Genomic DNA, 22,980 nt, shown 5'->3' on the forward strand with positions numbered 1-22,980 from the left:
GGTATCCAAGGGGCAAACAGCGCTGTGCTTCATAGAGACCAAGAATGGAGGGAGGAGTTCACTGTGCAGCAGCATCAGAGTGTGATCTGGACTGGGATTTCAGGGAATCCTCCATCCGATGCATTTGGTACCTCAAGGACGATGGGACATCTGTTGCTTCATGGGTGGCCCTTTATGCCTGGGTTTGTTGTGTTCATTACTGGACAGCCCCAATGGTTGCTGGTTCCACTTTAGACCTTGCTCTGCCTTTACTGTTCAATATCTTATTTCCCTCCCCACCTTTTCCTTAAATGCCACCTGTTAAAACTTCGTGGCAAGTTATCCTTTTCACATGAAATGGTTGCTCATGGCACCAAGCCAAGGATAACCTTTGTGGGGAGCACAGCTGCCGGATTAGAGACACCAGAACAGGGCTACATCATTTCCTCAACAGGGCAATAAGTTTCTGTAGCAATGCCGCCTCAGTCTCCTCGGAGCGATGGTGTTGGTGGCTGGCAATGCCAGGAGAGCACATGCTGTGAGGATGTCAGAAATGGGTACCCGGTCAGCTTTCATGTCTGGCTTCATGGAGCCATTCAGAGGGGTGGCAGCAAGTACAGGCATAATCTTCAGGTCTTGTTGTTTGCCTGTTTGTATTTCCTTTTGGTACCACACTGGATTAGTTGATGCAAAACCCAAGTGGAAATCTTCCTCTAATGACGGTTGTTAATGGGGCTTAGGTTTGCCTGCACCCAACCGCTACACAATAAAAACGGTGAACAGCCCTTCAAGCACTTGAGTTTGTAGAGAAACCCCGTAGCAGTGTAAGCTGCTGTGTGCAGCTGGTTAACCCTGCCGTTAATGTCGTTGGTTGTTGTGGTGTGAAGCTGAGTGGGGGAACAAAGCCCTGGCATGAAGCATCGTACAGAACACAGTCCTCTGGGTGGACAGGGACAGGCTCAGCGTCAGCGTTAGGAAGTCTGGGCAACCTGTAGTGGACGTCACATTTCTGCAACTAACCTCCTACTTGCCTTTTGCCCCCAGGAGCTGTCAGAGCATGACCAGTCTGTTCAGCAGCACCATGTCTCCTGTTAAGGATGGAACATCGTCTCTTCCAAGGAAGCAGACTTCCTTCACCAAACCCCCACTCCGTGCGCTCTATGACTTGCTGATAGGACCTATGGAAGGGGTAAGCCTTCGGCACGGGCAAGATTAACTCCCAAACCCCTCCGTCAGTGTGGGATTACATCTGAAGCATGGTGGTTCTCACTTGACCTTCCCAGATGGTGAGACTGGATGTGTTGGGAGGTGGAAACAAGGGATGATGCTGGTGATACCACTTCCAGTCAGCTCCAAAGTATGTCACTTTAGAGGAACTTAAGCAGGGGGTGTATCCTTCGTTTGTTAATACTGATTGCCAAACCCAGCAGCTCTTTCTAGGAGAAAAGAGGTCACAGGGATAGAAAAAGCAGTACCGTGAGCCTGGCAGCACTGCTGGCTCACTGTGTGCCTTCTGCTGCCATGCAGTGCCGCACTGGCAGCCAGCTGCAGCCAGACACGCTTGCGCCTTGCTCTCAGTCCATGCCAGGGGTTGGTGCTTTGGCAAGGGGAAGGATGAGCTCCAGGGAGGTGCCCGCAGCAGCAGAGCTGCTCAGGCTCTCGACAGCCCGCTTGGTTCGTGGCCAGTGTCCCAGCGCATGGCCCATGGCGAGCCCTGCTCTGCGCGTGCCAGTGCTGCACTGGGGCAGAGCTGTCAGCGCCAGAGTGGAGGGCACAGGCCCTGGTGTCATCCCCTGCTGGTGGATCACGAATTCCATGCAGAAGCAGAGGGAGGCTGTGTGGCACCCTGTCCCATGACAGCCCTGGCCAGCCCATGCAGGAGACCAGGAGCAGCCCCTGGTTCCGATCTCAGGGAGCAGTGACAGGATAAATTCAACAGTCCTGTCTGCCATGTGGTTTCTCTAGCTGGAAGAGGTAAAGTCACTGGGTCAAGAATTAGCCTTTTTTCGGTTTGTGTCCAGCTGAACAAACAGATCAAAATGTCATGGTTCTGTCAAGTGAGAGGGAAAACCAGCTCTACCTCAGGTGACTTTAAAGGCTGTTTGGATGCTTTAATCTTGTCAGCAGAGGTCACCTCCATTGTGGGAGCATAACCTTTGTGAGCCTGAGCCGTTGTTAGCTCTGTCAGCCTGCCATCCCGCGGTCATGCTGTGTATCTTGGAGAGCAGGGCCTTCTCTTCCCAAGGCGGGATGCGCCTTCTCTCTGCAGGGCGAGGACATCAACCCTGCTAATGGGTTTTCTCTGTCATCTTCTACAACATGCTTGAGAACGCTTCACCTGAGAGTTTAATGCCTGACTAAATCTGACGTAAACAGGTAAGACAGGCTGGGAGGAAACCCTCATGGCGAACCCCAGGAACCTGCTTCTCCTTCCTGGTGAGAACACACTGTGGTCAGGCTGTCTTTGAGAGGTTTGGGTGTCTGAGGCCCAAAGTTGGGTACTGTAGGGCTTGGCAGGGCTTTCGGAGAGCACAGAATTAGATACAGGGTTATTACTGGTCACTGTCTGAGAAGATACAGTTCAGGTGTTGTGCATGGTTTGGCAGTCCTGTTATAACAGAAAATTCCAATTATAGAGACTCTAGCTTGAAGTGAGAGACTCAATCCAAGCCAGTGTCTGTCAGCTGGCTGAACCCTGCACAGCTGTGCTCCCTGTGAGGGATGGACCAGGTACTTTTCCACCTTTGTGACAAATTGCCAGTGTAGCCGGAGTCATTGCAGTGAAGTAAATCATACGTTCCTGATGTTCCTGTGCTTGGCAGTTCGTGCTTTCTCCGTTTTCTCACTGAAGAGATTGTTTTTCGTTAGAATGCGCCCTCGAATTAATTCTTGGAGACACATGAAACGCAAATGATCCTCGTAGTGTTATTTCTGTTTCTGTCAAGCACATACAGCCGTCATGAGGAAAAAAATACTGGGCTCCAGGGGTTTTACATACAAATTAAATTCCGCTAGGCACATGTCACTGTGGCTCAGATGCTCCGGTTGTGTTGCTGACAGTTGAAGCTCCTGGAGCAGTAAGGAAAATGGAATTTGTATTAAACAAACAAACAAACAAATAAAAACCCTACCAAAAACATTTCTTGAAGGCAACAACTGCCCTGGTGGGAAGCTGCTGCTTGTCAGCTCGGGCTCTGCAGAAGAAGGCACGTCGGAATGGAGGCTGGTGAATTTATCTGCAGAGTGTGCGTGCCAGTTCCCCAGGCAGCGATGCTGGGGAGGCCTCCCCGAGGTGCCAGGGATGTAAACAGCGTGTCAGGACAGAGCAGAGGGCTTAGCAGGAAGGCTCCTGAGGCTGCCATGTGTCAGCACCTGCATCTCCATCTCCAGTCTGTGGGGCATGGTGAGCTCCAGGGCTGCAAGGAGGATAGGAGAAACAGTGAGAGGTCAGCAGCTCTTTTTAACTCCTTTTAAATGAAAATTTTCTTGTCCTTCAGCAGTTTGATTCCCACTTCAAATTGCAGGAAGCCTTTAAAAGCATCTCGCTGTCTCTTTTCAACTTCCTACTGTTTGACTTTGTCCCTCATAGCTGACCTGTTTTCTGGTGCTCCTGCCTTGCCCCAGACTCCCTTTGGAGGAGACAGCCAGACTGGCGTTTCTGTTTCCTTAGTAATGTTCATTCATCTTTGCTGCTGCCTGAGGACGAGAGCTTGAGGCCGACTGCACATCCGTGCCTCTGTGATCGCCTGTGAGTTGGGGTCAGTGCATCTCAAATTAACTGTCAGCTGCTTGTGCATCACAGTGCGGTCTGCAAGACTGCTCCAGACAGACCCTGAGCGAGGTGGAGCAGAAGAGTTGTGTGTTAGGACCAGGCTGCATTTGCCTGAGCTCTATACGTAAAACTGCACACATGTTGTAATACCGTTCGCCCCCAAAATGCACAATAGCCCTTTCTTTCCTCTTGCGCTGTCTGATTATCCACTTTCAGGGTATTCTGACATTACCTCTTCACTCCTCTTGTTTCAAAAGTCAGTGCTTCCATTAAGTGTTTCTCAGTAGTAATTTGCTGTTGGCAGCAAAAGAAAGAAGATTCTTCTCTCCTCTGTTAAATAGGGACTCAACGGAAAGAAGTGTGCTCCAAAGCAGGGGTGTTAAGGCAGAAATGTTTGATAAATAACAGGAAAGGGGTAGAACATGGATGTTATTTCTTCTGAGAAGAATGTATCTAGCTAGCAGCTCAGAGGCTTTGGTGGTTATTATTTATGAAACTAAGCCATGTGTTTGAAAAAATCTGCTGCCTCTACTGCTCTTCTGTTGAAGCCTCAGAACTGGCATCAGGAAGAGGAGACATTTGGAAGTATTGGACGCTGGTTCGGGAACCCATGTGGAATGGAGTCAGGCAGTTTTGTCTTCATTTGCTTAGCAGCCCAAGTAGCTCATTTTCTCCTGTCAAAACAGATGTTTGGTACATCTGATGGCAATTAAAATGGCTTGAAATGAGCATTCTCAAAAGAATTGAGAATCTAGAGACAAGGATCTAGTCTTACATCCTGTATCCTTGTCGTTGTCCTGCAGTGGGCACTGCAAAGTTCACTTGCGTTTGGGAGCATTGAGCAGTCCAGACAGAAGGAGAACACCAGTTGAACTGGTTATCTCAAAAACTACCTCGAGGTGAGAATTTGGTCTCATCCAAGCTTGTGCCAGAAGTTTCATCTGTAAATGAATTGTTTCTTTGCTCGGCCAAGCTGTGGCTGCTGCTCCAGCTTCATGGTGTAGAATTGTTTGGGAATTCACTACCATTTTGCAGGAGAGCCCTTTAGACTCTTACGTGTGTGCTGCCGATGTTTAAGCTGGAGCAAATGTCAGCGCTTTGAAGTTGCTCTTTCCTAATTATTTGGGGGGATAACTAATTATTTTTAAGATACACTAGATAAATAGGAGCGAAAGAGCAGGTGCCACTTTTTGTGCCCAGCTGCATGTTCCCGAGTTGTTAATCTCCCTGCCTCACTTCTCCATCTGTAGGATGCTTTCTGTTTAGACCTGTTTGTGACTCTGGGTTGATGACAACGTCGAGTGTCTTGAAGCACAGGTCATGGACACAATCTGTAGGTTCTTTGCTCTCAGATAGGAAAGACCTGTTTTGAAATGCAATACAAAAGAGAATATTCTCTTTCAAAGGATGAGGTGATAACGCCGTTGTTAAGGCATAGGTGGTCGGAGTTAACAAAGATGTTGTGCTGGAGCAGAAGGCGTTACTATAGTAAGGCTGAGCGTGATGACTGAGATCTGTGCAGCGCGTCCCTGGGCTCAAGGCTCGTTCCTCTCAATGTGTTTGTGCCTAGGTGGGCATCAGTCCAGCTGCGTAGATCTGGCCACCTCTCACTAAATCCGCCTTCACATGGAGCAGAATTCTGATGGGGATATTTCCAAACCTGGCATGGAGTCACACTAAAGCTTGGTGCTTGGAAAGTGCAGGCTGGGGCACTGGTGGAATGAAAGGGTCGTAGTGATGCTCTCTCTTTTCTTTTCAGGGTTTGATGCATTCCAGTGGGCCTGTTGGCCGCCACCGCCAGCTGATACTGGTTCTGGAGGGAGAACTGTACCTCATCCCTTTTGCTCTTCTGAAGGGCAGTTCCTCCAATGAGTACCTCTACGAGCGCTTCAGCCTCATTGCTGTGCCATCCATCCAGTCGCTGAATCCCAGCTCCAAGGTCAGACATTGCCCTATAAACCTCCTCTCTCTCCTAGAACTTCTCCAGTGGTGTGCAGGTTCCCACTCATGCTAGAACAGCAGCAGCTCCGTCCTGCTATGCCAGACACAAGACTAGAAACCACAAATGTGCCACCTTCCCGAGGCACCCCCAGTTCTGAGCACCACAGCTGTAGGTTCTGATGTGATTCCTGCAGCACAAAATCACACGCTAAGAAGGACAAAGGGATATGGATCGTTTGGTTATCTTCATCTAAAGGATAGCGTGTCCCTTGGTGTGGAAGTCCATGACAGACTGCAGAAATGTGTCTGTGATCTGTACTGAGCTTCCTTGGCAAGCTGACTGTCCTGTCATGTTTTTGGAGTGTAACTATTAGCTTTCTGTGTGGAGAAGGCTACTAGCGTCTCATGTCATTGAAGCTGTGAGGCAAAGCAGACACCTCAGGCAAATCCTGCAGAAGTGTCTTCATGTTAATGTTTGGCATCAGCGTTCCTAAGGCTCGGGGCTCCAGGGAAAACGTCCTCAGTCGCACCTGCTGTTGCTGAGCAGTGTCCTGTGTCGTGTCTTGGCTGGCAATGGGTTAAACACAGTCATGGGAACAGCAAAAGGCTCTGAACCTTGTCAGCCTTACTGCTGTGGAGGTGAAGTTTTGCTGTTCAGGCCCCCTCCTCAGTTGAGTGCAGCCCCATGCTGCAGTGGTGGTGCTGATCCTTCAAACACAGGGGCAAGAAAGGTGTGGTCCCATGAGGGATTACAAATCTTCCCATGAGCTGGGATCTGCTTGTGCTTTTAGCCCTGGTGCAGCCCTCAAAGGAACCTGGGAGCAGTCAGCTGCTTTCTGCCTGTTCAACCAAGACACGGGGATAGAAATCTTGACTCAAGTGGACGTGTTCCTTGGAATGATTAAACGGAAGAAACTACAGAAACGCAAAGTTGTTTTGTGATTGTGACAACCACGTTTCTGTTTAGGGCCAAAGAGATAGGGTGTTTTATTACCAGCATCATAACAAATAGATCTTTGAACCCAACTTTTCTTTTTCTCTCTGTAGTCCCATGCGAGGAAGAATACTCCTGCTTACTCCAGTTCTACCTCAATGGCCGCTGTCATAGGAAATCCCAAGCTCCCTTCAGCAGTAATGGACAGGTGGCTCTGGGGACCAATGCCCACTGCAGAAGAGGAGGCATACATGGTATCTGAGTTACTTGGCTGCCAGCCCTTAGTTGGAAGTGCAGCAACAAAAGAGAGGGTCATGAGTGCCCTCACTCAGGCAGAATGTGTCCATTTTGCAACCCATGTCTCCTGGAAACTGGCTGCTTTGGTCCTGACACCCAACACTGACAGCAATCCAGCCAGCAGCAAGAGTTCTTTTGGGAACCCCTACACAATCCCAGAATCCCTTCGGATGCAGGATGATGCTAGTGATGTGGAGAGCATCTCAGACTGCCCTCCTCTTCAGGAGTTTCTGCTTACAGCAGCTGACGTTCTGGATCTGCGGCTTCCTGTCAAATTAGTGGTTCTTGGCTCTTACCAGGAATCCAACAGCAAAGTCACTGCTGATGGAGTCATTGGCTTGACGAGAGCGTTCCTGGCTGCTGGGGCCCAGTGTGTCCTGGTGTCACTCTGGCCTGTTCCTGTTGCTGCTTCCAAAATGTTTGTCCATGCCTTCTATTCCTCCCTCTTAAATGGGATGAAAGCCAGTGCAGCTCTTGGAGAAGCGATGAAAACTGTGCAGAGCAGCAAACAGTTCTCCCATCCGTCCAACTGGGCAGGTAGGAAGAATCTGTTTTTTGACAAACAAGATGGGGTTTCTAGGAAGTGCTCCAAGGAGATTGTTGGAGTTAATCAAGGAGCAGCACTCGTGGGTCACTGGGAGCAGCGTGTGCTCTGTGCTCTCCCAGGCTTCAGCCCCTGTGTTTCAACCCTGGTTCAACTACACAGGGCTGAATGTCGGGGTCAGGAAAACATCACTATTTCACTGTGTATAAGAAGTGGGTTATGAATTTGATGTAATTTAAAGCCATTGTGAGGTGAAGGGTGTTTCCTCAGAATGCTTTCACAACTGACTGGTGCTCACTCCCTCCCAGTTAGACGGATGAGTTGATGTTGAGAAAGACTAAGTCTTGGAGTTCAGCAACGTTGTTACAGGGATATGTACAGATAACCTGCATTTTTCTCCCTGGCACAAGTCCTGTTGTTTGAAAGCTGCAGGCATTCCCCAAATGGATAATTTTGCAGTACCATATTTTTTAGATCAGGAAGCTGTTGTGAGAACGGCTTTGATGTAAACTATGTGTAACCAGAGGAGTAGGAGGCTCACGAGAACTTGTTAAAATGAGCCCCTGGAGTCAGTCTGGCAGAGTGACTTCAGGCTTGTGGAGTCCAGCATTCGGAGGAGATGCAGAAAACACCAGAGGGAGCTGAGTTTAGGTTACAGTCCACAGCTCAATTTGTGTTTTTTATTTGCCTTCCAAGACTTCTCTGTCTCAAAGGAAAGAGGAAGGGAAAAAAAAAAAAAAAAAGAGAGACTTCTTCCTAGAGGAAACAGAATGAACATGGACACTGGTGTTTGGCATCCCCTCCAGGCAGAGGCTTAGCAGATATTCGGGCTGTCCTCACGGTGCTGCATCCGTGGCACCTAAGCAGGTTCATTTCATGCAGTCCCTGACTTTTGCCTGTGACTCCTGGTGGTGAGTCTCGGAGCACCAGAGCCAGGGTTGGAAGCTGCAGAGGGTGAGAAGGGGCAGGCAGGGCTCCTCGTGCTGACATTTGGATGGCCTAGCGTTGAGGTGGTGCGTAAGCCAAGACAGGTTTCTGCCTGAGTCAGGGAATGCTCTCAGTTCTCCGAGTTCTGTTTCTGCAAGCACTGTTTAGCATTTTTTGATTTCTGCTGCTGTAAAGCAGACGTGGAACAGGCTAGGACAGGCTTAGCTACCATACACTGTTTTTCCACTTGCTTGAACAGGAAAACACTGTTGATTTAACAGAGAAGGACAGTTAGAAGCATCTAGAAGCTTTCTGGGAGTTCAAGTCTGTGGGACTGGGAAGGGAATGAGCAGCTGCTCCGGGGAAAGAATATTGCTGCAGGACACAGTAACCATTGTTCCATTAGTCTGAGAGGGCAGAGGAGATTTGCTTCCGTTTTGAATGTTTCCAAAACAAAAAGAAGTTGAGCGTCTCTTATTCTGAATCCTGCAGGCTTCATGCTTATTGGGAGCGATATGAAGCTGAACAGCCCTTCTTCACTGGTAGGACAGGCCCTGACTGAGATTCTGCAGCACCCTGAGAGGGCGCGAGATGCTCTGCGTGTCCTGCTGCATCTGGTAAGGGAGAAGAAGCACTGCCACGGCCAGTGGGCGCAGGAAGGGGCATTGTAGCGCGTGTCGTGAGATGATGTTGCCTGCGGGTATGTGTCTGTAAATGATGAGTAGGAAAAGGAACACTGATGTGCAGTCACGCACACTTGAATATGTACCTTCAACCTCTCCGTTACCATGAAGTGTAGCCTTGTGTGAAAAGTCTGCGTCACTGTGCAGACGACGACCACCTGATGTCCAGGACAAAAAGAGGCAGAGTAAGGGAAGCCTTACATTGCATTGTGACAAAATCCTCCCCAGACACGTCTGGTTTGCATTAGCTGTTGAATTGGGTCTCTGCTTAAAAATGAGATAATCGTTAGAGTTAATTGTACAAGAACATAGCTATGAACATTGCAGTTGTGGTGATGCAGAGCATCGTGACCGCTGTCTCTTTGCGTACTTGGAAGATAAGAGCCCAGCATCCAGGGAATATTGATATCACAGTGATTTTACAGCTGTGAATGTAAAATCTGGAGCTCTGTTTCAAGGAGCTCTGTTTCAAGGAGCCTCTGTTTCAAGGGCTCTAACATCCTTCTGTGTAAGATGGGCCCGGTTCAGCATTGAGTTTGCTGTCTGTCAGCCTGCTCTTCCTGTTTCTTCACTGTGTAGGAAGAGGCGTTCAGTAAAAATCTCTTCTCAAATAAGCTAATTCCATGTTTCCCCCAAAGGTGGAGAAATCACTGCAGCGAATCCAGAATGGGCAGCACAACTCCATGTACACCTCCCAGCAAAGCGTGGAGAATAAAGTTGGTGGCATTCCAGGCTGGCAGGCGCTACTCACTGCGGTAGGGTTTCGGTTGGACCCTCCAGCCAGTGGCCTCCCGGCAGCGGTGTTCTTCCCAACCTCTGACCCTGGAGACCGGCTCCAGCAGTGCAGCACCACCATTCAATCTCTCCTCGGTAAGAAGCAGGCCTGTCACGTGCTGTGTCCTCACCTGCCCACGCAGACATCAGCCTTTCCCTGCCTTTGGTGCAGATCTGTAAAGTTGTGGACGTTTCACATCAATGAAATACAAGTATTTAACAGGGTAGAGGTTCTAGAAGTAAATGCTTACTGAAAATTGTGTCATAGGTGGGAGTCCGGTGGGTCCAGTGTCCAAGAAGCACAACACGACTATTCCTTTCTCCTAGCTCTTAGTCATAAAATGTAGAATCGAATGCAAAGTGGGAAAAACTTTTGCTTTCTGGAAATTGCAGCTGCTTCCAGAGTATCTCAGTGATGTGGGGGACGGATTTTAGGACTTAGCCCAGTTTGTGTTCTGTTCAGGTGGTTGCATTCCTAGTGTTCGAGAAACAGGTACCAAACAACACCTGTTTCTGATGATGTTTTTCAGGTTTGCCTAACCCTGCACTTCAGGCACTTTGTAAACTTATCACAGCTTCAGAAACAGGAGAACAGCTCATCAACAGGGTGAGTTGAGAGGTTTTCCTCCGGTACTGGTTTCCAAAAGGTTCTTCCCAGGTCAGTAAGTTCAGAAATGTACAGAATGGTTTCTGCCCTGCTTTATCAAGCCAGAGCTTGCTCGGAGACTTTCGGGTTGAAATTCTTAACTCACCTTTTTGTGTGAATGCAAGTGTGTGTGCAGAACAGAAAGGTGCGGATCTGTTACTGGGCTGCACAGCCGCGGGTCTCCCCATTCAGTGACAGAAGTGAAAATGTGATACCTACTACAGTGGAGGGGGAGCAAAATATGGGAAATGAGTGGCAGAACCACTCATTACTCTTTGACTATCATGTCTCAGGCCCTTATCAGCTGGTCTTTGTCCACTGTAAGTACTGAAGTACGCTGTTGTGGCTGACTTTGGACAATGCAGGGTCTGTCAGAAAACTTACCGAGCCTGGGCTTCTCCTGGTATGTGTGTTCATAGCTCTGATTCATGGTCTTTTATGGGAAAAGCCAGCAGCTTTAAGGGAAAGGCAGTGCCACCTCTGGCAAAGGGACTCCCACCTACCTCTTGCATCTCCTTCACGTTCCCCGCTCTCCGCAGTCTCTCTAGCATGCCCAGCCTACCCTAACCTACCCTAACCTTCCTCTGTGCACCTGCCTGGCTGGCTATCCATTACATGTTTCTTACTGCCCTGATAGCTCCTCTAATGAGGTTTATCTTTATTGTTTGCCTGCTTCAGTAAATGAACACTCTGCATGTAGTGAATGTGTGCAGAGCTCACTTTTCTCCCCGTTCCCCTCGGCGGGTAGCTGGGATTAGCTCTGCAGCTTCAGAGGGCTCCACTTCGTTCTGTCACGCTGAGCCTGCACGCAATGCAAAATTGCAGCCCTGGCTTTGCAACACCCACCAAGCAGCCTGCTTTTTCTATCCCCTAGACTGATGCTGCTTCAAGGAAAGGGTTGCTTGTTATGATCTGCAGTAGCGCGTGAGATATTGCTGAGGGCTTGTCCTTCTGAGCATTTTGTGTTCTTGCCTTGGCTCTTTTGTCGGTGCCCAAGACTTCTGTGGTTGGACAGCAGGGTTGTTTATAACTCGTTGCCGCCAGAGGGAGGCCCGGAGTAGAAGGGATGTGATGAGTGAAAGCCGGCATTCCGATAGATCAGAGTGTGTTTCAGTGTCCATGAGGTTACTTCACAATTGTCTCTTAGAGAATTGTATCATCTGAGAAAAAGCATTCAGATGGCTGCACACAACTAATGAAAGATGCCCTCAGCTGCCCAATGCAATAAATACTGGTAGGGCTATTGCTTTGGTTTTGCAAATGTTTTTCTGCAGCCCAAACCCCAGGCAGAATTTCCTTTTGCGCATACGTCTGGTTAAAGTCAGGGTTTTTCAGCTTTGCTCTCCCTTCCTCTTGCCTTTTTCCCCCCTTCCTCTCAGCAGTGCAGTCGGTGAGCAGCAAAGGCTCTGCCTGTCCCAAGGAGTGAAGACTTTGTTCAAAGCTGAAGTGCAGTGACTGCCAGCTTGGTCAGGAGGTGTGACTGTCTTTCCCATGTGGGTGGTAAGCGTCACACATTAGTGAACAGCAAGGCAGGGAGACTGATCTGCTCTGGATAGTATATGAATATTTTTAGTACAAAATAGAAGGTAGTAACCACAAAAGAAAGAACTTCAATATGAGCAAGTGCCCAAGGAAAAGTTAGGGATTGCTGGCCACATTAAGTGCCAATAATGTATCCAGAGAAAACAAGAGAAGGGCTTGTTTGGTGTTCAGCCCTCTGCCAGAACGTGGCTTGGGCACCTGCCTGCTGAGTGCCCGAGTTGATTGTGATGAGCTGGGTGCTCTCGGATTGTAGCTGCCTGTTCCCATGCTCTTGGACTCCTGGTTCACAGCTCGAACCATTTCCATTGCTCCATTTTTTCTCTGGATAGAGCATCTTGCAGGCAGGATGCTGGTTGCATGTGGATGTGTCACCGCAGGGTTCCCTATCAACAGGCGTTTCGTAGCACAGAATAACCTATCTTCTTTCTTTCTTTTCTCCTCTCTTTGCTATTCTTGTCTGCTGCCCGAAGGCTGTTAAAAATGTGGTGGGCATGGTGAGTATTACATGCACCGGGGAATAACACTGCTGTGCAGGATAAAATGCCTTGAGCACTGCAGACCTGTTCCCCTGCGCTGCATAGCGTCTCAACCCACTTCCAGGCCTGGAATTTGCTCCATGATGCTACTGTGGAAAAAAGGCTATGGAAGCTTTTGTGGGTTGTAAAAGATGGGTGGCTCTGAGGTTGGTTGGTCCCCAAGTCTTGATTTGCCATCTACCCTGGCTGTGGTTTTGAATTATGTGCGATCCTGGCACCTTAACTCGTGTCGGATCTTCATAAACACATTTTTTCCTCTACTTTGCTTCTCCTGTCCCTAGAGCACAGTTGAGAAACTTCTTTTCTGGAGGCCATGGCAGTGTTGGGAAGGTCTTCCGTGGTTTCATATGAGTTGTTCTGCCCAGTTAAATGCTGAGAATGAGTTTCTTGGGATTTGCATAAGGAGTGTGGCTCAGTCGTGGTGTGGGCTTTAGTTGTATTTCTGTCAGCAGCCCCAAAGCATCTCTTCCCTTGTCTTTTACTTCCCAGGTTTTTCTGCTGTGCTTCCTTCTCACTCAGTTTCCACTGGCACAGCCCCAACCCTCACCCCTCTCCTCTTCCTCCCTTTGCTGCTGTCCAGGTTTGTCCATTGTCACTGTCCCTGGACTGTCCCTCTGCCCAGACCTTTCCCTCTTTCTGTTTCATTCAGGAGGAGCAGCCAGATATCTGGGTGTACAGGGAAAGGGATGTTCTTGTGCATTTCCTTAGCTGTGACTGTTGGAAAAGCAGTGCTGTGATTTGTAGGGAAGGGCTGATGTCTGTGTCGTTCTCTTCAGCTGCATCAAGTCCTGGTTCAACTTCAGGCAGGAGAGAAGGAGCAAGATTTCTCCTCTGCACCAATCCAGGTTTCCATCAGCGTCCAGCTCTGGAGGCTGCCTGGCTGTCATGAGTTCCTGGCAGCTCTAGGTGGGAAATCTTTTTTTTCCATTGTCTTTCTAAAACTATTGCTAGTCTCTTGACAGGGCAGGGGGAAGTCGTGACGAGTCTGAACGGCTTCAGACGTGTTTGTCTGAGGATGTGATCCCTGACTGCTCAGTACAGCTTTGTGGTTCACGTGCACAGAGCTCTGCTCGCTGGCTGGCCGAGGGGGAGGTGGTTTTTTCTCTCATGCATCAGAGCATCTCCCAAGGCAGTAGAAAATGGATTTCAAAGTTAGCGGCAGCTTTGTGCTGCCAGTTTTTATTTCATAGTACTGTTCTGCTCTTGTTTGTAGGACCTACTTTTGAGTTTGCTTCTGGCCTTCTGCCTGAAGTGAAACAGTCGTTCCTTTGCAGGGGAGCCTTGCACTGGGCTAGGGCAGGAATCACCAGGAGGGTAGTAGGGACCAGGGTCTGCATCCTGCAGAAAGGACAGAGGAGAACTAAATGTCCAAATAGATTTTATTCTGGTTTGGACCTGGCTTAGACTTAGCAAAAAGGCATCACTGGGGGGAGGCAGCATTGCGAAAAGAAACATTGAAGGAAACAAATAGAGGAGCTGGTAAATGCCAGGCATTGTTCCTTACACACAGCCATACCTCCTGCAGCCCAGCCTTCCTTTGCTAAATTCCAAGGTCTGCGCTTTCCTGCAGACTCGTTTCTGTGAGGAAACTGTGGGTTAATGTGGGTGGTAGGGGCACGTGGGATGCTGTCCCCTGAGATGTGGTTAATGTACCATTCCCTGACAATTCCAAACGCTTCACAACTGAGAGAGGACTGATCGGTACATTTTGTCTGTCAGTCTGACCAGGAGTGGTTTCTTTATTGTGTTCACAATCCAGCACCATCCAGCTCCCAAAACCTGCAGGAGAAGCTGTGCTAAATAGTAATAAACCCAAACTGACAAACGGTACGCTGTAGGCAAAGCATCATCATTCCAGGGCACTGCAGGGCCTCGTATCTTTGTGTCCTGTTTGTGTTCTAAATGAGATTCTGCTTGTTCAAGATATTGGATCTTTCTGTGAAGTGTGATTTTCTACTCTGTATTCCACTACAGGTTTTGACCTCTGTGAAGTTGGCCAAGAGGAGGTGATTCTGAAAACTGGGAAACAAGCGAACAGGAGGACCATGCACTTTGCTCTGCAATCCTTGCTGGCACTTTTTGGTAAAGCTGCTCACAGCAGTTGCTGCTCTGGTATCACCTCATCAATTGATTAGATTGGCCTGTGTTGAAACTGCACACTCTTACCACTCAGAGAGATCGTGCTCACCTCGTCATGCATGCGTTGTACAGACCGTGCATCATACGAGTGCAGAAAATGTTATTTTAGTATGGGAAATGAACAGTAAGGCTCGGCTGAGGCCAGAGCTGGGAGTAGAGTCCAGCAGCTGAAGGATGTATAACTCACCCTTGGGTTTGAGACCTAAAATGATAACGAATTGACAGATTGTATCTGAGATACCTGGACTGAGCTTCCTGCCTGGGCTTTGTCTGGGCTGCACACATTATTTTTCCCTTGCCTAAGCAGTAGTTGGGTTTTTATAAGTAGCATAGAGTCTGAGTGTGTGTTTTATAGCACTTTCTCTTAATTCCGATGAGAACATTAGCTGGTTTTGTTTGATTTGACTGTGTATCCAGGGGCATGTTTGTACATTTGTTGTTGTTGTTGTTTTTCAGATTCTACAGAGCTGCCTAAGCGCCTTAGCCTGGACAGTTCCTCATCACTGGAGTCACTGGCTTCTGCTCAGTCTATTTCCAACCCCGCACCCCAGTATCAGAACCCTCCGTTCTCTCCTACTTGTCCAGACAGCATTGCGTCCGATGCCATCTCTGTGTACAGCCTGAGCTCCATTGCTTCTTCCATGAGTTTTGTTTCCAAGCCAGAGAGCATGCCAGACGGGGTGGGACACAGAGGACGCCAGGATTATGAGAGACCCAAGAACATCTACCCACATAAGTCTGCTGTACAGAGCCAGTTGTCGCCGCAAACCAGCACTGTAGCCAGCAAGGATGAAGAAGAGTACGAAGGGTTTTCTATAATCAGCAACGAGCCTTTAGCCAGTTACCAAGAAAACATAAAACCAAGATTTTCCCCTGATCACAAACAGCCCCAAACTGGTCAGACTGGCAGCATTAAAGAGCCTGTCAACTCCAAAGGGAACATAAGTACCCCAAATTCTCCTGTTAAAATGACTCTCATTCCCAGTCCAAATTCACCTTTCCAAAAAGTTGGGAAACTTGCAAGTTCTGATACCGGAGAATCTGACCAGTCCAGCACTGAGACCGACAGCACTGTCAAATCCCAGGAGGACGGTAATCCAAAGCTTGATCCGCAAGAGTTGGCCCAAAAAATTCTGGAGGAAACTCAGAGTCACCTCATTGCTGTTGAACGTCTTCAGAGAAGCGGCAGCCAAATAAGTAAGATCAACAATTCTGATGATGGGGCTTCCACCCTGGCAGGCGTGTCTGCATTCCGATCTTCCGAGACCAGTGCGTTCAGTCGGCCGGTCAGCTCGAGTCAGAAGAATCAGTCTTCACCTCTTACAATTAAACCAAAGCCTCCCACAAGGAGTTCATCCCTTCAGAAAGTGAGTTCTGGCTATAACAGCCCTACGACATCGGAGATGTCAAACAAAGAAGGCACAGGCCAGTACAGTGGGCAGCCATCTCCAAGCTGCGATTCACATGGGTCCTTAACGGAGCAGCCTCACTTCAAACTCAAGTACCCCAGCTCTCCCTACAGCGCTCATATTTCTAAATCACCCAGAAATATCTCCCCAAGCTCAGGGCATCAGTCTCCTGGTGGCAGCACTCCATCTCCTGCGCTTTCTTACTCCTCAGCTGGTTCTGCTCGCTCGAGCCCAGCTGATGCCCCAGACATTGACAAATTAAAACTGGCTGCCATCGATGAAAAAGTACAGGCAATTCACAACCTAAAGATGTTCTGGCAAAGCACTCCCCATCACTCCACTGGCCCAATAAAGATTCTCCGAGGAGCTCCTGGCACAATGACTTCTAAGAAAGATGTCCTCAGCTTGCTCAATTTATCTCCACGGCACAGCAAAGAAGAAAGCGCAGATAAGCTGGAACTGAAGGACCTGTCTATTGAGCAACACCTTGCTTCTCCACAAAAGAACCCTCCAAATGGACACAGGCGCCCTGAAACTACAAATGCGGTGACGTCAACTCATTCTTCACCCTCCAGTAGCGCTCCAGGAACTGCACGCCCCTTGAGGCTGCCATCTGGGAACGGTTATAAGTTTTTGTCACCGGGAAGATTTTTTCCTTCCTCCAAATGTTGAAATGTCTTGAGTACCAGCTGATGACTTCCAACCTTGTAAAAGTATTTGCTTCTGCCCACTTGCCTTTCTCCATACAGAACCATTATCTAAGCAGCCGTGGTCATTCTCGCAGTTGGCAGTGCACGGGAATGTGACAGATGGGTCCTGTCTGTCGCTGTGTCACACACAGATGGGGTTTAGTTTCCCTTATCAGGACCTTGGCCAGACTCACTCGATAACAGGTTCTCTGTAGCGCTCAGTTTTTGCAGCAAGTCCAACAAAGCTCATTGTCTGTTCATAAATACTGGCTTTTAAGCCACCTACTTGTATTTCCTAACCTAACAGGAGGTTTTACAGCTGTCTTTTTATACAGAAATTATACATATCAGGGATTGAAGAGGGAAGTGAGAGGAGGCAGAACTTTCATGTATAGCACAAAGAACGTGTGCACAACTTTCTGCCTGGAGAGGTACAAGCCATTTCTTCGATTGCTTTCGCAGGCTGGCAGGGAGGAGGAGGTAACATCCCTGCAGGCGCCTCTGCCAAGTGTTAGCCAGGCATCAGGAATTGCTGGCAATAAAACTCCGTAGCAGCATGATACTGGCAGTTTGCTTGCACTTTTGAGAGGCTGGTGAAACACAGATGAGAGGACAGAGGTACCCCATTCTAAAACCTGCATCTCAGGTAACTCTTTCCTGGTGGGAAACCTTTCAGGTGATCTTTTGCTGGTTGGTCTGCTCAGAAAGGATGAGCAAGGTGAGCCTCAGCATGAGGTGGTGAGCGTGTGGCAGAGAGACAAGTTCTGCTTTCACTGAATGCTCTGATCTTTCTGCAACACAGCGTTGTGAAGGTGGAATTTTGATCTTGGCAAGCGTTGGGACAGCACAGATGTCTTCTGTCTGCCAAGCGTGCAGGGTTACAGACATTGAAGCTCAGAGCATTTTGCAGTTCCACAGTAGGTAGGAATGTGACATCAGTGTATGTGATTTAGAAATCACCCGACCAAACAAATCATTCACCAATTCTGCCAAATCATTCCATGTAGCTCATCACAGGCAAGACTGCAGACCATTCTCCTGCTGTGGAAGCCCCTTTCTTTTGGAGCAAGTACACCAGTGTGAGCAGATGTCAGTGCAGTCAGAGCACGTCCGTCAGGCAGCAAGCAGAGCGGCTGCGCACAGAACCTGTGCCCCCTCTGGCCTGTTGGGAGAAGGAGAACCAGGAGCGCCCCAGGGGTGAGGTGCAAAGGAAGCTTTCCTAGGCTGGGTGGTGTTGAGGTGTTGGCGTTCAAGTTGGAGATTTTCTCTTTTAAGTGGCTGTTGAAAACAGTGATGTAATCAGAATCAAAAGGATAATTTACATACACTGTAAGTGGGGGACATCTGGTAGCATTAACTCAGCCCCACTGCACACTTGAATCCAAGCCAAGTATTCCGCAGGCCGTGTGCTATGAAGTCGGAGCACTGGATCACCAAGGCTTTGGGTTTCTACTCTGCACTCCCCAAATTCGCTGAGTGACTGAAGGCTAAACACTTCACCTCTCCGTGCCTCGTCTTCCCTTTCTGTCGAAATGGGGATAGTAATACTTACCTACCTACCTCACAGAGGTGTTGTGAGGCTTAATTAATTAGGCCCTTAGTTTTAGCTGGATCTTGAGTCAACTTCCAGTCTTGCAGCTGACTAGCTGAGCAGAGAGTGCGGTCGGCTCTGTAAATGTCTTCGGGGCACGTTGCTGATGCAGATAATTGTTGCACTTAGCATGTCTGGATGCTCTTCTTGAAAATATGGCTCTGGTAGTTTGTGACTTCTTAGAGATCTTGGAGGAAAAGCATGATAGCAGGACAGAGGATGCAATTCTGATACCGGAATATAACATCCCTTAGGCTCAGCTTACTCATGGTGCATATATCAGATGCTGGCTTTGAGTATATTCTAGAATCCACTGGTTTGGGGAGAATGTTTTCTTTTGCCATCACAAGAAATTACATAGGCGCTAAAGGCAAAGAATACAGGGCTGTGGTGTCACAGTCAGCTGTCGAGGGATGGAGGATCGCGAAAGCTTCAGTGCAGAAAGACAAAGAGGGTAGTTACTCATCTACTCATATTATGCAATGTAGCAAAACAGTTTAGTAAAACTGTTTGACTTGTACAATGCAAGTTACCTGTACCTGACATCTTTCTGTGATGGTTTGGTGCTAGATATCATCTTCTCATCATTTGGCAGGAAAAATCAGAAGAGTGGGCCAAAATGAGTCAGCAGAGCATCTACCCATCGTGTAGACGGTGCTGCTGCTGATCAGGCAACTTGCCGTGGTCACAAGACTGCTGAGAGACTTCGTGTGACCTCATCTGTTTCTAACCAGCATAACTGTTGTAAAATGGCATCCCAGGACCATCCAGGATGGAAGTGGGCAGCTTTTTGTTTATAGCAACAGCAAATCCTCCCTGTAGTGCTGCAGAACATGCCAGAAATAAGCCTCGTTACTTGTAGTTTACTTCCATAACTAAAGATCTTTTAATCTGTGGAAATTCTGTGTTGCCATTTTGGTACAAACCATTTCCATGCTGCCAGGAGGTTTCACACTGGCTTGAAGTTTTCAGAAAGGGGTAAATTGGGGTGGGGGGTGGTTCTTCTGTTGTTGTTTTATGGGAGGGGGGGGAGCATTAGAAACAGGGAAGGGTTCAGATGTAGAGGGAGTCCGGTATTTGGGAAATCGGTGTTGTATAAATATGGAAGGTGAGTGTCACTAGAACAAGTCCTTTGGGAAATGTGTTTCCATGGACTTGACACAGGGCACTTCCGTCGGTTTACCGAGGGCCATGAAGCTGCATGCTTGCTCATGGCTGGGAGATGCTTCACACACCTCGTGCCTCACTCCTCCACCCCTGAATGAGAAATGACCCCCTTGTGAGGAAAAAAAAAAAAGCATTCTTATCAGGTTTGCCCAATATGTGGAGAAATTCAGGAAATGGAAATACCATGTTCTCCGTTTGATATTAGAATTCCTTCTGTGGAGTTGAAATGCATTTGTCGTCGTTGTATTTGTGCATGGTACAAGTGACAACACTGCTTAATACAGTGAGCAACAAGAATTAGGTGTTACCCACTTTCCCATTAAACCTGCCACATGCAGCCATTCCCCAAGGCCACAGAATGTATTTTGGTTTGGTTTTGCCCACTGTGTTTTACCGTGTGAGATTACAGATTTTTTTTGTTGACTGTCTTTAGCTCCAACTAAATGGGAACAGTAAACGATCTCTCTGATCAAAATCCAGTTTAATTTGATTCTATTGGTTAGCCTGAACTCTGGCCTGGTACTGATTTTCCTTCTTTTTAATCACAGCTTACTTAAACAAGGAAAAAGCATTGGAGGGACGTTACACCCACATGTATCACCCCAGGCCATGTTTCCTTTCCTTAGGTCAAACTCCTTTGGTGAACATCTCTTTGATAGATGCAGGTGCACAGCAATAGCCGTGCATCTGGTAAGAAACACTGGCAGTTTCAGGCTAGGGGGTACCAATGGGTTTGAGCAGTTTGGGTTCATCGTATTGCCATGGTGTCCAGAAAGGCTGCTGATGGTGTGGAAAACTCGGCCCCTCGGTTGCAGAACTCCTTCAGACGAGCATTGAAGATGGTAACTCAGAGGACTGTCAGCAAAGACTCTTCCAGGCAGCAGCCCTTTAGCACTTGCTCTCCTTGTATGCAGTGTGTTAGCCATGTTTGGCCTATATGGACTTTCTTTGTAAATTAAAACTCTGTTTCCAGACAGCATTAAACTTTTTATATTATGAAATTTACCATGTAAAAAGATTTTCATATTTTTATTGAAATTGCTAAGGCATTTGGCCTTCTTCCTTTGTGATTTCAGTGTCTATTAAAGCATGAGTTCTCTCAGTTCTGTAGTCTCTTGGTCTAGGGTGGTGGTGGGGATTTGTTAGCACGCTGCCCTCTGCCCTGACACCCACCTGGTTCCTACTCTGTTCCTCTAACCTGAGAAGCAGAGGTGGCACACTGAGCTCTGCAGCTTGGGGCTGTGGAATTGCAAAGTGCAAACTGGTGTCCTTGGCTCATTTCCAGTTCATTGTGTGGAAATATGTTTGTTGTGGTTATAAATCCCTCTCTGTTACAGGAGGAGGAATAGGGGCCTGGGAACCCAAAGGAAGAAGTGGTTTTCTTTTGAAGAACTGGTGACGGCTCCTGCATTGGCAGCACAGGGCAGCGGCTTCTGCCTTCTCATCCCGCTGGCTGGGTGCAGTGAATGGTCCTGCTCCAGTTGGTGGGAAGGCATCGGAGCGAGAGCAGAGCCTGCACTGCAGCATGGTGCTGGGGACCAGAAGAAAGGAACTCCAGAGGTGGGCATCTTCCTGACATCCCTGAAAAGTCACTCACACACCTAGAACAGTCTCCTAGCGACGCTGCACAGACACTAAGTTAGAGACAGGACCCAGCTCATGGTGTGACCATGGCCCAGTGTTCCTGGAATGGTGTTCTTGTCTTTTAGCACCACCATCCCCCTTTGTGCACACACAAACCTGTGTTCAGGATGTCAGTCTGCAGGCTCAGCCTCTGACAAAAGCCAGGAGCCACTGCTGTGCAGCGGCGCTGCCAGCGTTCGTTCCTTCTGCAGAGCTGGAGGACTCCCACGAGGAACAGCTCGCTGGGGAAGCATCCCCTCCGCAAGCAGAGACCATGGAGAAACTAGCAGCTGGTCTGAAGTGGTTTGTCTGTATGTGGGTCTGGAATCGGCAGGATGCAGCTACTCGGATGATTCTATCGTGTGTGGTATAATCGAGGTATAAACAAGAGAATAAGGGGTTTGGGGAGAGCTCTCATTGCAGCTGGCTGTGTAAACAAGACACAAATGTTGTCCATATGGGGAAGGAGCAGCAGCAGGGGACTGCGCTCAGCCAGGGTTCTGAAAAACCAAATAAAGGCAAATAGTGAATGCTGGAGAATTTTGGGAAGCAGACACTTAAAGCCCCACCACTGTGCCCTGGCACAGTCCTTTGTGATTTATTGGTGTTGTAGACTAAGACCGTGCAGGCGTAAGTCTGAGCAGTAGTTTCCATAGCATCCGCCTTGCACATTGCAAGAGACTTGAATGAAAATATGTTTTCATAGGCAGAGCCTATCGAGGATTTTCTTTAAAGCCATTTATCTGTGGGAGGGTCATCTGGCAACATTTAATTTTCCTATCTGAATTTCTACCCTCCTTCAGTGGAGCTGATGTGTAAATCATCATTAGTTCCAGCTGCTGGCAAACACAACTTGGGGAAGATGGTTTCTTCAGGGAAGGGGTGAGCAACGCTGAGCATGGAGAGCAGGGTCCGTAGTTGTTGCTTCTGAGAAGGAGGGTGCAGTTGTGAAACACAGGGACATGGATGTTGTGCTGAGACTGGTGCTTAAACAGGAGACTGCAATTCCACAAGGTGCAGACTCTGCCTTAGTCGTTTTGAACACAGTTAGCCCACAGAAGAATTAAAATGCAGTAGCTACCTATAAATTAAACTGGTGCTGTTAAGGCTCCTGTGGGTTGAAGGCTGACACAAACGTCTGTTTACAAGGACACCTTCTCTTGTCAGCAGCAGGGAAGCATTGTTCACAATGAAAAACCTTTGCAAGTGTAAATGATGTGGACTGTCCACATCAGAGAATTTCCACTTTCCAAGGAGGGGTTATTTCCCTTCCAGTGTCAAATGGCAAGGTTTTACCCTCCCCTTTGTCAGATTTTAAAATATTGGAGATTTTTTCTTTCCAGTTTTCCCAGCCTTACATTTGGGTGAGCATTTAGAATCACAAAATCGCTTGGTTGGAAAAGACCTCTGTGATCATCGAGTCCAACCATACCTGTCCACCACTAAATCATATCCCTGAGCACCTCATCCACCCGTCTTTTAAACCTCTCCAGGGATGGGGACTCCACCACCTCCCCGGGCAGCCTCTGCCAAGGCCTGAGAACCCTTTCAGTGAAGAAATTTTTCCTAATGTCCAATCTGATTTCCAACAGCTGTAAAACCCAAGTGGCAAATCTGCATGGCTATGGAGAAACATCTGAAACAAATGAAAGCTAACGCTCAGCAACTAGAAAGCAAAGAAATATATTTAGAATGCATTAATTTAAATAAATCCTGTCATTTCACCTGTGTTATGATTTTTGAGCACTCCTAAATGGGTGCTTCAGGCTTTTTACAGCCTTGAGGAG

General features: G+C 48.2%; 1 protein-coding gene across 5 annotated transcripts in view; it reads left to right on the plus strand.

Annotated features, from left to right (window-relative positions):
* The window catches only part of TTC28 (tetratricopeptide repeat domain 28), a 133,619-nt gene extending 112,954 nt beyond the window's left edge, over nt 1-20,665 (plus strand). For 4 of the 5 annotated variants that reach the window (XM_054082042.1, XM_054082044.1, XM_054082046.1 and 1 more), the window contains 10 exons: nt 1,024-1,168; nt 5,511-5,690; nt 6,740-7,460; nt 8,887-9,011; nt 9,716-9,947; nt 10,382-10,458; nt 12,510-12,533; nt 13,352-13,481; nt 14,550-14,657; nt 15,171-20,665. In XM_054082042.1, coding sequence (XP_053938017.1) covers nt 1,024-1,168; nt 5,511-5,690; nt 6,740-7,460; nt 8,887-9,011; nt 9,716-9,947; nt 10,382-10,458; nt 12,510-12,533; nt 13,352-13,481; nt 14,550-14,657; nt 15,171-16,795 — 3,367 coding nt within the window. In that variant the 3' untranslated portion in view covers nt 16,796-20,665. The remainder of the gene's footprint in view (nt 1-1,023; nt 1,169-5,510; nt 5,691-6,739; nt 7,461-8,886; nt 9,012-9,715; nt 9,948-10,381; nt 10,459-12,509; nt 12,534-13,351; nt 13,482-14,549; nt 14,658-15,170) is intronic. The other variant, XM_054082043.1, reaches the window with a different exon arrangement.
* Nucleotides 20,666-22,980: the final 2,315 nt, after the last annotated feature.

This window comes from Cuculus canorus, chromosome 17 (genome assembly GCF_017976375.1).
Source record: "Cuculus canorus isolate bCucCan1 chromosome 17, bCucCan1.pri, whole genome shotgun sequence".
NCBI classification, from domain to species: domain Eukaryota; kingdom Metazoa; phylum Chordata; class Aves; order Cuculiformes; family Cuculidae; genus Cuculus; species Cuculus canorus.